At 36.3% G+C, this 17,165-nt stretch overlaps 1 protein-coding gene across 1 annotated transcript in view; it reads right to left on the bottom strand.

Moving 5' to 3' along the window:
- LOC115217254 (WD repeat-containing protein 62) overlaps positions 1-17,165 on the bottom strand; it is a 227,795-nt gene that overhangs the window by 44,678 nt on the left and 165,952 nt on the right. Inside the window, 6 exon segments of the mRNA XM_036507131.1 lie at positions 3,405-3,580; positions 3,933-4,013; positions 7,325-7,420; positions 13,114-13,199; positions 14,388-14,529; positions 16,761-17,031. Coding sequence (XP_036363024.1) covers positions 3,405-3,580; positions 3,933-4,013; positions 7,325-7,420; positions 13,114-13,199; positions 14,388-14,529; positions 16,761-17,031 — 852 coding nt within the window.

The following is a 17,165-nucleotide window of genomic DNA, read 5'->3' as shown; positions in this document are numbered from 1 at the left end:
AGCAACTTCAGAATATATAGATTTGAGCACTCTGTACCCCAATACTCTAAAAATTGTATTCACTGCTTACACAATTAATCTTATCTTTTGTCTTTCATCTTTTACATGGATTGTGGCCATGCTGGAGCAGTGCCTTTAGTCGAGAAAATCGTCCCCAAGGATTTATTCTTTGAAAGCCTAGTACTTATTCTATCGGTCTCGTTTACCGAACCGCTAAGTTACAGAGACGTAAACGCACCAGCAGCAGTTGTCAAGTGATGTGGGGGGTGGGGGACAAACACAGACACATATATACATATTATATACGATGGGCTTCTTTCAGTTTCCATCTACCAAATCCACTCACAAGGCTTTGCTCAGCCCGAGGCTATAGTAGAAGACACTTGCCCAAGGTGCCACGCAGTGGGACTGAACCCGAAACCATGTGGTTGGTAAGCAAGCTACTTACCACACAGTCACACCTTCGCCTAAAAACAACTATTGAAGTTGTCTGAGAAAATAAATAGCATAACAGATTTTGTTTATACTTTGACTAAGGAATAGAATACAATGAAAAGACAAAAGCATGACTCAGAGTGTGTGTGTGTGTGTGTGTGTGTGTGTGTGTGTGTGTGTGTGTGTGTGTGTGTGAGAGAGATTACAGTTCAACGCCCACTCACTGATGATCAGCTAAACAGACATTTCTTATGCATGCTTATCAAAGGGAAATAATTCGCAATGTTCCAAAGTTCCAGTATACATTTGGACAATCTTTTCTCTGATACTTGTTTGTCATTGGACTGTGGCCATGCTAAAAGAGTTTTAGTTGATGTACTTATTTTTTAAAGTCTGGTACTTATTCTATCAGATCTATTTCACTGAACTGCTAAGTTACAAAAACGTAGACAAATCAACACCAGTTGTCAATGGTTGTGGGGGGACAAGCACAACACACACACAAATATCATCATCATCGTTTAACGTCCGCTTTCCATGCTAGCATGGGTTGGACGATTTGACTGAGGACTGGCGACCCAGATGGCTGTGCCAGGCTCCAATCTTGATCTGGCATAGTTTCTACAGCTGGATGCCCTTCCTAACGCCAACCACTCCGAGAGTGCTTTTATGTACCACCGGCACGGGGGCCAGTCGGGCAGTACTAGCAATGACCTCATTCGAATGTTTTTTTCTCGTGCCACCTGCACAAGTGACAGTAAGGTGACGCTGGTTACGATCACGCTCAAATGGTGCCTTTCATGTGCCACCAGTGCAGAAGCCAGTTAGCCACTCTGGCAACAATCATGCTCAGATATAAGAATATTAAAGTGAAGACCCTGGAGAAACTGCACTGGTATTATAGTAGGGTTGCAATTGTAACGGTTACTAATCATTGCAGTAAAACATGTGTAGGTCTATTTGAAGCTATATATATATATATATATATATAGCTTCAAATAGACCTACACATATACATATATATATATATGGCCGATGACAGTACTGCCTGATTGGCATCCGTGCCTTTGGGATGTCAAAAGCACCATTCAAGTGTGATCGTTGCCAGCGTCGCCTGGCTGGCTCCTGTGCTGGTAGCATGTAAAGAACACCATTCGAGTGTGGTCATTGCCAATGCTGCCAGACTGGCTCTTGTGCAGGTGGAGCATAAAAAGCACCATTTGAGCATGGCCAATGCCAGCACTGCTTGACTGGCCCTCGTGCCAGCGGCATGTAAAAGCACCCACTGTCAGAATTGTTGGCGTTAGGAAGGGCGTCCAGCTGTAGAAACTTTGGCAGATCAGATTGAACCTGGTGCAGCTTTCTGGCTCACCAGCCCTCAGTCAAACCATCCAATCCATGCCACCATGGAAAGCGGACGTTAAACAACGACAATATATATATATATATATATATATAGGAATTAAAGGTAATGCTATGCTACTTTGTAATAATCATTATTATCATTCCCTCACTCACACACACCAGGTGTCAAAGTGATTGCAGAGCAATGTGAGATGAAGTTTTTGCTCAAGAACACAATGCACCACCCAGTCCAGGAATTGAAACCATGATCTTTCAATTGTGAGTGCAGCACCCTAATCACTAGGCCATGCATCACCAATAATAATAATGATATAATCTATACCCTGAGACAGTACCTGGCAGTGACTCCCGTGATTTTTGATCTTAAATAATTGGAAGTATTAACATGTTCATTATTTGTCTTGACAGTGTTAACATGTACATGTTTTCTCTTATTTGTCAGTTGTTTGACTTTAACCAGTTGAGCACGTCTCTTAATGTTTGACGATATGTGGATCTGATCATGAACAGGAGTAGTGTGGGAGTATTATAGCTATGTGTTGAGAGGAATTCTATGAGTTTAAACAATTCACCTCTGGAAACAAGGGTGTTTCGTTCATCTTCCTTAAATAACCGTGAATCAGGGACCTTTTCAGCAGGGCGGTCTACTCAATCAGAAAAAAATTCTAACTGGGCCTCCACCTGCAAGGTCATGCATTGTTTATCTAAATAGGAGGTTGTGATGCGTGTGCCTGGTTTACCCTTATCAGATAGGTAATCGCAGTTGACTGATCACGCACTCAGTACATCGCGGATTTTCCTGGCTAATAAATGTAAATTTATATCGTGGACTCCTCAGTATATCACAGGTTTCTGCGGCCGATAACTACTTATATCTTTTTAGATTTTAATCATTTGTGTGGGAGGTTTTGGCACATAACACCTACGATAGTCGAGGGATTACTGTATTGGGCTTGGCATATTTGTACCCCAGCATCACTTTGACATCACGCACTGATCTCTTGATAATAATCTTATTAAATTCAGTGCTCAGATACAATACAATTTGTCAGAAGAGAGTGAAAGAGGGGACGGAAAGCAACGATAAGTCAAAAACAGACCGACAGCTATAATAACCAAAGGTGCATGCACAGTACATAGGATGAAACATAAAATGGCAGAAACATTAACACTAAAAGAGTCACAGACAGGAAAGGATGCAGAGATCATCATCATCATCATTTAACATCCGCTTTCCATGCTAGCGTGGGTTGGACGAATGACTGAGGGCTGGTGATTTGTTCAACCCATGCTAGCATGGAAAGCAGACGTTAAATGATGATGATGATGTAAAAAGATATAAAAAGAAATAATAAAGTATGGGGGGAATAACTGAAATACCTTATCTACCTAAATTCATTAATTTAGCCATAGAATTTAAGGGGTGATGCAGACCATGTCATATCTAATAAAATCTTAATTTAAATTTCGCTCTTTGTCAGAAAGAAAACAAAAAATCTTGCAAGCCCAAAAGAAAAGGGGAGATAATTCAAAAAAATTACAAATGGATTTCACAAAATTCTCTTGAAACTTTCCTGGAAGCAATATAAAAGTTATTTTCTCACCTGGGTATGTTCTCAGGAGACTCCAAGTCACTGTGATTCGGCATATAAATCACATCACTGTTGTCACTGGCACTATCGATTTCATCTACTTCATCAAAGCTTAAGTTGTCGCCCTCTTTCTCGCTGTTTGAGTCGTTTGTTCCACCAGAGGTCATGGATTTGGATTCAATAGTTTTCTGCAATCAGAATTAACAATCAATGACAAAATATCAGATTTAGAATGGCACAGAATCATATATTTTTCCCTCTACAAAACTACTTTGAAATATCTGTCAATAAGTCTATGATGAAACATGCTAGATTTGTTTTCACACAAAATATACTCATAAAATACATGCTTTATGCAAATGTGTGTCTTACACACTGGCAAATACAGTAATTAAAGACATTTGGTTACAAAAACAACTGCTGTAACAATTTATGTGAATGAAATAACAGATCTATTCACTCAAGGGAAAAAATATGGAAAACCTCAAGTTGAATGTGATACTATAAACTGGTTTTATGACATGATTAAAGCAAGGTTACCACGGGTTTAAAATCTTCATCATCATCATCTTCAATATCAGCACAATCTGTGTGGTCATCAATGCTAATGATAGAATTGTTCTGAGAGAAACAAAATTTAAAGAAAAAAAAAAATCATGTTAGAAGAATTTAAAATTAACAGTACCTCAAGTAGATAATAATTGATAACTATTGATAACTATTCTAAATTGACACATTCACACACTCTGGTACTCTCTCATTCATTCTCTCACACACAAAAGCATAATGGAGAGTAAAAATTTGCATAATCATCAGACATGCAAATTAGCAAGAAATACAGCAAGACAATTTATGTAGGGCTGATATGCATAAATAGATAATTTTGACTTTAGTAACACTACTATTTCTGCCAAGCTCTCGTGATTAAGTAACAAGAAAAGTAAATATATGTATATATATATGCAAAAAAATCATCAAATTATGAAAATGATAGTAGCAGCACAGATGACACAAAGCAAAAAATGTTTTAGTAAAAATCTTTTAAAAAAAGCAAGCCTTTCTATAAAACAAGCAGCTTACAATGGCCTTTAATGCAACAATCGCAGTTAGTAAGGTGAGGATATTATAGTCTATATATATATTAGTAATATTTCAGAATTGGTTCAGTCAGAGATTAAACAGAGTTGCCAAGTTCATTAATTTAAGTAAATGTTAAACAGGAAATCTATTCTTTATGTTTAAATATTAGTTGATAAAAGACACAATATTAATACTATAGGTAGCAAAATAAAGTAGACTACTGCTAATCGACAGACTTTTGGTTGGTCAGTTGATGATTTAGTCAGTTTGGTATGAATATGACAAACAACTCAACATTAGACACTGATAAACCAAGAGAAATTTGGAAGTAGTCTTTTATGTCAACCTGTTAAATCTACTATGTCTACAGGATACAATGATGTTTCGATTAGGTTGTCCGGAAAGTTCTGAGCATTTTTAATATGCGACAAGGGATATAAATAACTGACCTTTCAATAAATTTTATTCAATGAAATAATTTCCTTTATTATTAATGATCTTTGCCCATCTATCAGGCAATTTAAATATTCCATCAGCATAAAATTTGACTGGTTTTGAAGAGAAAAACTTGCAATGCTGTAAACCCTTTTGTAACATCAGCAGGTATCTCAGAGTCAGAAGTGTTTGGCTCCTTAGCCTGTATGCTTCACCTGAGTGGGTCTGCAAGGAATGAGTTAGTTTTCACCTATGGAAGGGTTCCACTTGCAGTCTCTTAATAGCCATCTTGAGCTAGTTTCAGCTGCCATGCCTATTTCCTTGATGGCTTTCTTTGTTGTCTGGGTTCCAGACCTATTTTCTGCAGGAGACAGTGCACTGATTTATCTGGAAAGCCAAAACAGGCAACTTCAATGGTGAACGAGGCAGCTTACCAGCTCTTGACAGGGGCTTTGTTGACTACATTCTGATATTTCAATCTCTTTAGCTGGTGGGAAATATCAATACTGTCTTCCCAGGGCACTGTGGGTTCAACCACGATAAATGCTTTTGTATTCCTGGAAAGCAGGAACATGTCTGGTCAGATGGATGTTGCCACTATCTTCTCTGCGACGACAAGTCTGCCCCTCAGACCCATTTTCATCTCCCAGTCTGAGGCTGAATGCAAAATAGAAAACTGGTCCCCTTCCATTGCTTCCACAATTAGTTTGAGGTTGTTTAATGATAAAAACTATATTCAATGATAAATATATTTTTTCATTGCAACAGGTTGACTTACAAAGCTGCAACCAATCCCAGAACTTACGAGGCTAAAATTACATCCCAATTTGCATATGTACAAATGACAAGATCTGTATCCTACTGCAAGTTTTGATACTATAAGTGGGGTGAATTCAAAAGCCTTAAAAATTTTGTTTAAAGCCTTAAACAAAAGCCTTTAATGTGAACTCAATATCACATTAAAAAATATCTACTTTGTTCACCCCACTCACTGTTAAAGACACATACTTTTTGGTAGTCATAACATCAATGCCATAAGACAGAGTAGAATTACGGTACTGACTCTTACTGATGTTCCAAATTTATCAATCAAAATCTACTTCATGACCAAACATATCCATCTGAAAAATCCTATCAATAGAACTAAAGTTTAGATCAATGTAAATGGCATAAGACTTTCATAAAAACTGCTTGAAGTCTTGTAACAGTATACAAATACTAAGTTTTCCTCAACTCACCTGTTTTCTACTTCAACCTCAGCCAATTTTGCAGTGGAACAACTTATCAACTAATATTGCAGAGGACTAAACATTTTAATTACATTCCTGTCTTACCACAATATAACAGCATTGGAAAGTTACTAAGTTAATTGTTGCATCAAATAAACATCCGCACCCCATCACTTTTCTTTTTAAACAACAAACATTGAAAGTGAAATAAGTTAACTACAAAAGAATTTTGGAAAAAAAAACAAAGTTACTGTTACCTTTAACAAGCCTGAAACACTGATAAAAATACTAATCTACAAAACGACTAATGCAACAACTTAATAAACACAAAAATGAAAGAGAGAGAGAGAGAGAGAGAGATAAAGGGTTAGAGAAAAAAAAAATAGTACAGGTTAGTTCCTCCAGTATTGATGGCATGATAAAATGCATGCAGTATACTCCAGAAAATGGTTGGTGAGAGGAAGGGTATCGAACCATAAAACCCAGTAAAAAAAAAAATGGAACCTACTGACAAGGCATAGGGTCTACAACCCACATTCTAGGTTTCTCATCTAGGAAGGCAATACACTTCTAACAAGAGTTGATACAAAGAGGATGGTGTGGGAGTTGGGTAGAAGGACACTTTGTAACCCTCCTGCATGAGACAATACCTCTGGCGCAGGTGATAAAATAAACACGTATTTGGTAAAATGTCGGGTACCCCTGCCTTAGAAACTCAGCAAAAAAAAACAAAAAAACAAACAAACAAAGAAGTTAAGAGTAAAGTGTGGACTTGGCGAGATTCGTTGGAGACTACCCACCCAGGATGGTCAGCAACACTAAATAAAATCTGATATAGGGTAGAGGGAAATCTTTAGCCCTCCTGCATGGCACAACCACCCTGGTGACAGTGGCATGATAAAATGCACCCAGCCCACAGTGTAGAACACATCTACTGATTTTTGTATGTATGTGTGTGCGCACGCGTTAGATGATGAGTGACAAGACCAATCCAACCCATGGCCACCACAGGAAAAATTTCATGTAAGCCGATGCTGATGGTTCAACTGAAAATGGTTAATAAGCGGCCAACAAAACAAGAAAAAGCCAACAGATCATAATGTCTATAGCATGAAAGAAAAACGGATGCAACATACAATAATAACTCTTAACTCACTGCTTTAAGATCTGATGCTGCAGTGAACTTACCCTGACACTTGATAAGGCAGCAGTGGTGGCAGCGGCAGCAGCATAGTAGGAGGAGGAGGAAGCAGAGCATGTAGCCTTGGGTTGGGGAGCAAGCAACTGTGCAAAACAAAGGTAAAACACCTCACAAACAAGGGAGACAAGTGTGGCCGGGTTCTCAAATCAGTTGGTGTCAATCCAGCAGTCAGGCAATTATTACAAAGATTTGAGTCAGTTGAAGCATTCACTCCACAAATCAAAACAAGCAATGTTATTTTATCAACCAGCACCAAAGAATACAAGAGAGCAAGAAAAATAAATCACAACGCAAGATTTGGTTTTCATCTACATATAATTGCTAATTTTGTGTGTGCGTATATGTGTGTATTTATATATATAAATATGCATGTATGTATGTAATGTGTGTGAGTTTGTCTGTGTATGTTTATAATGATGATGATGATGGTGGTGGTCGGCGTCAGAAAAAGACGGTTCTGCAATTTTTTTGCAGAACAACCTGCACAAATAATTTGTTTATCAAAATCAAATTCGATGACTGGCATCTGTGCTAGTGGAGCACTAAGAGCACCATCTGAGCATGATCGTTGCCAGAGCAGCTAACTGGCTTCCGTGCCGGTGGTACTTAAAAAACACCATTTGAGTGTGATCGTTACCAGCATCACCTTACTGGCACTTGTGCCGGTGGCACATGAAAAAATATTCGAGTGAGGTCATTGCCAGTGCCACTGGACTGGCTCCTGTGCAGGTAGCATGTAAAAAACACCATTTGAGCATAGCCGTTGCCAGTACCATCTGACTGGCCCTCGTGCCAGTGGTACATAAAAGCACCCACTACACTCTCAGAGTGGTTGGCATTAGGAAGGGTATCCAGCTGTAGAAACTCTGCCAGATCAGATTGGAGCCTGGTGCAGCCATCTGGTTCGCCAGTCCTCAGTCAAATCATCCAACCCATGCTTGCATTGAAAGCGGATATTAAACGATGGTGATGATGATGAGTGATAAAATGCATGTACTGTACATTTGCACACTCCCTCCATCAAATTGACATTGCTTGAACAGGCATTTGGTGTGCCACATGTCAGAGGCCAAACTGATTGCAGAGCAATGTGAGGTGAAGTGTTTTGCTCAAGAACACAATGCACCACCCTGTCTCAGAACTGAAACTGACCTTATTTACTCCTCATAATAATGCTAAAAGAAAACCATCAAAAAATTTAAAATTTTAGCCCACATAACCCCGAATTACTATAAAAATAATAATAATGAAATTATTGTATATAGTGCTCAGGTCTACTACAACTCATCAAAGGTGCATGTATAGTACGAAGAATTATGTACTAGAGAACCATTCTGAACTATTTTAACATGTATATATCATTAATTGATTAATCATTATTAACTAAATTAATTGGATATTTTTAACATGATCTAATAAATACACTTGGGATACCACATACAGCCTCAGAAACACACGTGCAAACTCTGTATCAATGTAATATCCTCCAAGACATATCCATTTATGAGTTACATGAAAACCTATCAGTCTAAGATCTTGTGGGGGGAGGGATTTCAAATTTACAGAAAACAAAAGACGAAGACAAGTGAAAGAACAACAAGCAGGTGTATTAGTTTAATGCTTGGGAAGAATGGAAAAGTCTTTGACATTCCAGGCCCCTAGATTTTTCAACAGAAAGGGATGAGTGGAAGAAAATGGAGAGGGAGAAAAAATGTGCAGGGTTTAACTTGAACATGATGGTGTGTGTGTGTGTGTGTGTGTGAAGATTTATTTAAGTTCTTCATGGAGTTCAAGCAAGTCGCTAACAAAGCAACAAGACTTTTGAGTTGAGACACTTCCCTCAGCTTGTAAGTGTGTGGTTGAGTTAGTGTGTGTGTATATATGTAGATGTATACACCTGCACTTACATTGTGTGTGAATAATATCTCTTTAGTACTTCAGTGTTTGTACCCATGTGTGTGTGTGTGTGCATCATTACTTTTGACATATTTTTTTTTGTAGATGCACACAACCAAATGTGTGCCTGTATTCATTTAAAGAATTTGAAATGGAGAATTTTTGGAATGTTGTACAAATTTTCACTGCGATGCTGATAAAATAAATTTAGGGGTGCATATCGGTTTCTTTTGCTCTTAGAAAATCCTAGCATTTTGAGTTTTTGTGCAAATCCATAGTTTATAGCTTAATGCATCTACATTTATAAGTACCAAAGAAAATTTATAACTTTATATATATATAATATATATATATATAATATATATATATATATATATATATATATATATATGTATGTACCTATGTTCATATGTGTGTATCCTTTGATATAAACAAACTACACAATACATACATACATACATGCACACATATACACATCAATAAAAAGAAACAACACTCAATGCAGAAGTAATGTCTATACACACACACACATATATATATATATATATTGATAGTCTTCAACTACTTTTATTACATGGCCTATCAGTAGCAAAGAGAGAACTGCAGTTGAAGCCAAACATAGCCAAGGCTCTTCACTTAATGCAAACATCTGATTGATTACAAACGTTTTCATGCATATGAAATTCTGAGTAATAAGTATGTGAGTCATTAAGAATTAGGAATGTTTATACATTGATAATTAATTTTTAAAAAAAAAACACCTTTTACAGACAAAAAACCCCACCAGAATGTTATTTGAAATTTCCTTCTTATGCCTGTCTGTCTATATGTACGTATGTAATATAACACCCACCAATTACTAGAAGTAACACCAAACTGTTTCAATTTATATCATTTTGAAACAAAGAACTGAAAATTATATGTAACTAAAAAAAAATTATACTCAGTACCTCTAATTATAACAAAAATTTATAATTTACTTATTCAACAAGCAATTGTCCTTGTAAGTCATTATCATCATCATAACATTCATTCACTCAATTAACATCCATTTGTCCATACTTTTCATTGAGGCATTGTTCAGGTGCTTTTTTTAAATAAGAGGTTTCTTATTCTAGATGTCTTCAAGAGGACAAAGCCACTAGACAATATGTCTACAGAGGATATGCTGATATTACTGCTTGTAGCTCAGTGGTTCTTGGAGAAGCACAAATGAAAAAAAATAAGTATACAAGCATATATGTACAATGGACTTCTTTCAGTTTCTGCTAACCAAATTCACTCAGGAGACTTTGGTTGGCACAAGGCTATAGCAGAAGATACCAAACCGAATGCCATACGCTGAGACTGAACTTGAAACTACATGGCTAAGAAGCAGACAGCTGTGCTTATGCCTATTTTAATTAAATTGATTAAAAATATGGTTTTGTTTGTCAATAGCACATTATTATTTAAAACAAACAACATGGTTCCTATCATATAGCAAGGGACAACAACAGACTTATAAAATTGTCTGACCCAAAGACAACAAAATATTACTAGTGAAGTATAAATTTTGAACATCCATACTGACATAGAGCAAAGACTATATGATAGAGAAAGCCAGTTGTGCTACTGTTAATTGTGACTGTTTATGATATACTAATTAATTAAATCATTAGCAAAATGTGTGCAGGTTCCTAATTTAAAACATCTCTGGTTTATCAATAATATTGTTGTTATTAGGTGGCACTAGAGTCAGTTAAAGTAAAATGTGGAGGATGGGAATATAAAATGAAAAATTAGTGTCATGAAATTAAAAAAAAAAAGTTAATATCCTGAAAATTGAACAATATAGAAGATGGATGAAGAGACATGACGTGGGGAATAGGCACTCTGGTAGCTCATTGAGGACATATTTACCATGGTGAAATAGTTAGACAGGTAAATAAATATGGATTGATGGATGGATTAGCAAGCAGTGTTGTAGACAATAAGGGGTGATATATACAACAAAATAATTTATGAAACATTTACTTGCATACATTTATCATAAAACTTTTCAAAATTATATATATACACACACACGAAGAGGTGTTGAAAAGTTCCTGGTTTTAAGGATATTGTGAAAGACCTGAATGAAAGCAGAACTTTCTAAGTTCTTAGGAAAACTGAAGGACCACTGCAACAAGTGTGTGAATCTGAGTGGGGGAATATGTTGAATAAAATAATTAACTGATCCTCCTATATTTTCTTTTACTCAAAGCCATGAGCCTTTCAGCACCCACTTCATATGTATCAAGACATTGTACAAACTAATAAAAAATTTGTATAATTTGTAAAGGAGAACAAGAGATTTTATATATATATATATATATATATATATATATATATATATATATAATATATATATATATATATATATATATATATATATAGGGAGAGTTTACGAAAAAAACAAAAGACGAAGACAGGTGGTGTAGAAAACAAACAGATGTATTAATATAATGCTCAGGAATAGAAAAAGTCTTTTACGTTTCGAGCCTATGCTCTTCTACAGCAAGGGACACAGAGAAAACAAGGAGAGGAAAAAAAATGTGTGTAGTGGCTAACGATCTATCATGGTGACATATATATATAGCTTAGGCATAGTGATATTAATAACCTAATGCACTACGTGTGTTTCAGAGAAAAGTGTCAGTTGAGTAAAAAGTGTATTAAGAGATTATATAAATGACAAGGGAACAAGAAATTACAATATGAACTTCATTGCATAATTTTTTTGTTCCCTTGTAAATTATATAACATACACACACACACACAAAGTGAGTATTAGTGGTGTTAGATATTAGGGGATAGAGCCAACTCCTTCAAAGCTACATTACTGCTGCTATGTAGAAATACCAGATCACTACAGTAGACAGATATGCATAAATGATACCACAGTTTCTTGTAGTGCAGGGCATTTGTAGTTCACTTTCAGTTAGCAAGTTTGTTGTGCTTATTGACAGAAAAAAAAATTCAAATTGTTGCTTATGTATGTATGTTTTAATAATTATTTCCCATCACCAAACTGACTGACTATTCTGAATGCAACATTTATATGTAAAAAAAATCAAATTTCCTTTCAAAAACGCATAGCCATGTGCATTTCCAGTTTCAATGGCAACTACAGACTGATTTACTCAATTTTTCCACCAGGATCCAGGTTAATAAAGTTTTACAAATTATTAAATATCCATTCAGCTTTGATTTCTACTACAAAGATCTGTAATACTACCACACACCAGCTCCAATAAGGGGACAGGTTAATCTTAGAAAGGGTACCCAGAAGCTAAAATAAAATTAATAAATATAAATGTCGCCATCTATATTTTATTTAAAATGCACTTATAACAAAAATAAAACCCTGTTTTTATTTTTGGTAACAAAAGCTATAAACTGTTATTAGCAGCATCACACAATAACGGTTAACAAAGCTGAAAATTACAGTCATTCTAATAGCTATTCTCTCTTGTCAAGAACTTTGAACATTTCCTTAAATTTTATTCCACACCAAAACTATTAAATTTTAAATATTTATACTTCAATATGCCAAATTATTTTAGTTTCTGTACTAAATCAAGGGAGAGAAAATCCCATAAAGTTAAATTGTCCTGAGAGAAAACTGATCAATGGCTGGGATTACCAAATGAGAATCTTACCAGAGGAAGAGGAATTCTTAATATTTGATATACATAGGTGCTTAAAGGGGGAAAAAGGGCTGAAGGCAAAAATTCAATGGGTTAAAACAGCTGAAGATACCTTAAAACCAAAAGACTAGATAGTTGGCATCTACTATATAACTTATACAAGTTAGTACAAATAGGTGAGGTTAGATTAAGAATGGTTAAAATTTCACCTGGGAATCTACCTGGGAATCAACTTGAGACTGGCTGCTGTCTTCCTCAAACACAATATCTGTATTATAAGCCACTTGCCGGTATCCTGTCAAAAATATAATCATAAAACTCTCAGCTCAAATCTTGTTTGAAGATCAAAGAAATGTGTGAAGTCAACGTCTTCCACTCAATTTGTAGTCTTTACAGTTTACACACAAATTAAAATAAACTTACCTACCCACCCACCCTGTCCTAGCCTCTGTACCACTTACATTAACCTTCGGGTAACTTGAGAAGATGCCTAACACATCTTCACTACCATCTCTCTCTCTCTCTCCTTTCTCTTTTCCAACTGAAGTAGCCATGTATCTCCTCTCCAGCAAGACTCCCGTTTCTGTCCTTCAGTCATACTTTAACCTCTCATCACCTGAAATAGAACCACCTCACTCAATACTACTCTGCTTCTCAGTTGAGGGGGTCTTGTTTTGTGGGTTACTTGGTCATCTCACTGATGCTGGTGCCACATAAAAAGCACCCAGTACACTCTGTAAAGTGGTTGGCTTTAGCAAGGGCTTCCAGCTATAGAAACCATACCAGAACACATTGTAACACAGTTCTCTGGTTTGTCAGCTCCCCATGCCAGTATAGAAAATGGGCATTAAGTGGGGATGATGATGATGGTAATGTAGCAGGATACACAGTAGTTAGTATTACTTTGTGTATATTGGGGGTTTTGGGAATAGGTACACTGTAACCCCACAGGTCCATATGAAGACATCTGGTTGTAAAAACACAGCCTCATATATCTCATGCAAACCATACAGGCACAGAAAAGTGGATGTGACGATAGGGTGGATGAAAAGTGGATGTGATGATAGGGTTTGTGACCCAATAAAATGCACTCAGGCCACATTGCAATATGGCTGGTGATAGGAAGGGTATCCAGCTGTAAAAACTAAGCTCAAGAAAGGCATAATAAATGGAAAATGAATAGGGAGAACATTTTGATCTTGTCACAGGTAATCTTCCTTATTGCATGGCAGCATGGTAAAATGATTACAAGGACATATTGTTACAAAAACACCCTGACACACACACAGTAAAAAAGTTTATTTTGTTGTGGAGTGTGTCGGATGACGAAGAACCATAATGAGTGGCAAGATGCTATGAGATCTATGTAACCCATGTAATAAGAGCAGAACAGTAAACTATGGAATGGTTTATCGAAAGGACCAAGTTGAAATAAATTGCAATAACACACAGAAATTTTTCTGTTCAAAGGCCAAAATCTTACCTTTCATTTCTGATGAATCTATATTCTGGTTGTTATCCAGTACTGACTTCATAGACTTATTGTCTATTCTCTGAGCCCATCTTCCACGTGGTTGAGTAGGGCTTTGAGGTTCTTCTACAGATATTACGCCCTGGTTGTCAGTCTAAAGAACATAATAGAAGAAACTACAGTAACATTCTAAAACAACAATTTCTATACGTTAATCTAACATATTTATAGACTAAATGATAATATATGGCAGAAGACAGACACTAAATGATGATGAATATAAAACTACTTACTATACAGTCTAAGAAAAAAAAATACTACATTTATGGTATATAAAAATATGATAAATTTTGTAGTTATATATATATATATAATATATATACTTATTATTCACTATGAAGATATTTAAACCTCTTATAGGAATAGTTTTATCCAAGATACCTTGGTTTAATTTATTATATTCTGAAGAGTTGTTTCTTCAATAAATGTATTACAAAACATCAAATATTATTAATAAGTTTGAAAATGGAGAAATTCAATGGATATAAATCAATTAATTAATATCCATTGAATCTCTCCATTTTCAAACATTTTAATTATATAACACATGAAGACTACATAAATACTGTATAAAGACTATGTTTATTGACTATAAACAGACTATTTATCTAAAACTATATTTATTTGAGAGACAACAACTGAAAAGATATGGCATGGAACATAAAGATAAACTCTTGTGACTGCAAGTCATGCTGTATATCTCCTTAACCAAACAACATAGCAGCACTTAGACACTCATTAGGTCAAGCTCTCATCTGCTAATTGCATTCCAAATTGGACCTAAAGGCTTGCAAACATTCATTTAAGTACTACAAGAAGCAGCAATGATTTGACAAACCTCAGCAAAACTATACTTTCCCCCTCACATATTGTATAATGCATTGTATTTTTACTTTGTTTTATAGCTTAATCACAAGAAGAACAGTGCCCTGGACTCTTTACAGGGTCTCCAAGACTTGTGGGATCAAAGGAGGAATATAGTTTCAAACTAAAAAATCTGGTCTGAATGCTTGCAATGAAGTGGGCTTTGCTAGGGACACTCAAGGACCAGGTGGTAATGTTAAACAGGGCAAGGATTAAGGATGTGATTTAGACTCAGAACACAAAGAGTCCAAAACGAAAATCACAAAGCATTCCATCCAAAGCTTAGTCCACCATCATAGACTGGTACTTAATGTACTGACCACAGAAGGATGACAGGCAAAGTTGACTTGATATGTATGTAAGCATACTAATTGCTGGCATGAAGATTGACCTGAAATAAAACTAAATTAAGGAAAGTTCAAAGTCAAATGATCAAGAAAAGGACCTATGAAGATTTTTTAGCATCCTCAAACTGTCGTTACTTCAGTTTTGTCATAGCTAACATCTAACATCCTGGAAAGTGAACAACATACAAAATGGATAGAGAAAAACTGCAGGCATGGCTGCATGATAGAGAAGCTTGCATCCTGACCATGTAGTCTCAGGCTATGTGGCGACCTGGGCAAGTGTCATCTACTACAGCTTCAGTGTTATGAGTGGGTTAGGTATGTAGTGGTTATGTGTGAGTATCAGGTGAACAGATGCAAAAGGAATGTGTACGCCTTTGAAGTAAACAAATGATGAATCGATTCATAGTTAAGACTTAATTTGTCGTTGGTACACATAATTCTTCACTACATGCAAAATGTTGACAACTGCTACGAGTTGCCAGAAATAGAAACAGGGTATATCTGTGGAAGTGATGTGTCAAATGAATATGTGTGTGTGTGCATCGTTCATCTGAGATCAGTGGTCTACTGTGGAACTTTGAACATTTCTCTCGGATCTCTGCGGTCATTCAAAACCTGACATCGTAGACCTTGCTCGTTTGCCTGCTAGGCCTTTCTCCATCTTCTCTGTCTGTTGACCACCGTATTTATAATAATCGTGACAGCTAGAAGGACAGACATACTGTAGCAGAGTTTGTACCTAAACAGGTCAGCTCCTGTCCATTTGAACTTCACCTGACATGGCTGAGGTCGTAGGGCAAAGGGAGATGATCAATCACTTTTTGACAGGGCAAAGAAAACCTTTTTTTTCATGCCTATTGTTCGTGGTGGTTTGGACGACCGAGAACTCTTAGATTCAGTTTCAAATCTAGGCTTGGAGAAAGAAGTGTTAATTTTTACCGGTAGACAGAAACTGGGACAATCCTAGTATGAATCTATGGGAGTGGCATCACAGCTAATACAGTGGTTGAAAACAAAGAGCAACCTATTTTTATCTCATCAGGACTTAGCTAACATTGAGAGATAACATGACAAATTGTAAACCTTGTCCTATAAATGAAATCAAACTTACCTTAAGCTTTGCCCAACTAGGAAGCTGTCCAATACTGATACGATAATTAGCTGGGTTAATAACAGTACCAAACCCTCCACCTGATGTCATTTCTACAGTATCATTCTTCCCTAATGATTCTTGTAGAAAGACAGGGGCAACGCTATTACCGTGTCCATTGGAGGGGCTGCTAGTTACAAAATCAGAATTTCTTTGCAAAGGGAAAATTTCGTTGCTGTCTCTCTCCGTGAGAGAAGTTGGTCTAATAGGTGTCACCGGGTTGAGAAGAGATCTGGAAATGAAGTCACATGATTTATATTCCAACAACAACAACAACAACAACAACAACATTGTCAAAACAGAATATTATCACTCCAGTGTCAAAAGACAAGATACAGAAAAACAATCTGAGATACACAGACAATA

Source organism: Octopus sinensis, linkage group LG11 (genome assembly GCF_006345805.1).
Source record: "Octopus sinensis linkage group LG11, ASM634580v1, whole genome shotgun sequence".
NCBI classification, from domain to species: Eukaryota; Metazoa; Mollusca; class Cephalopoda; order Octopoda; family Octopodidae; genus Octopus; species Octopus sinensis.
Note: the sequence above shows the minus strand (reverse complement) of the source record. Positions and strands in the feature narration are given on the sequence as shown.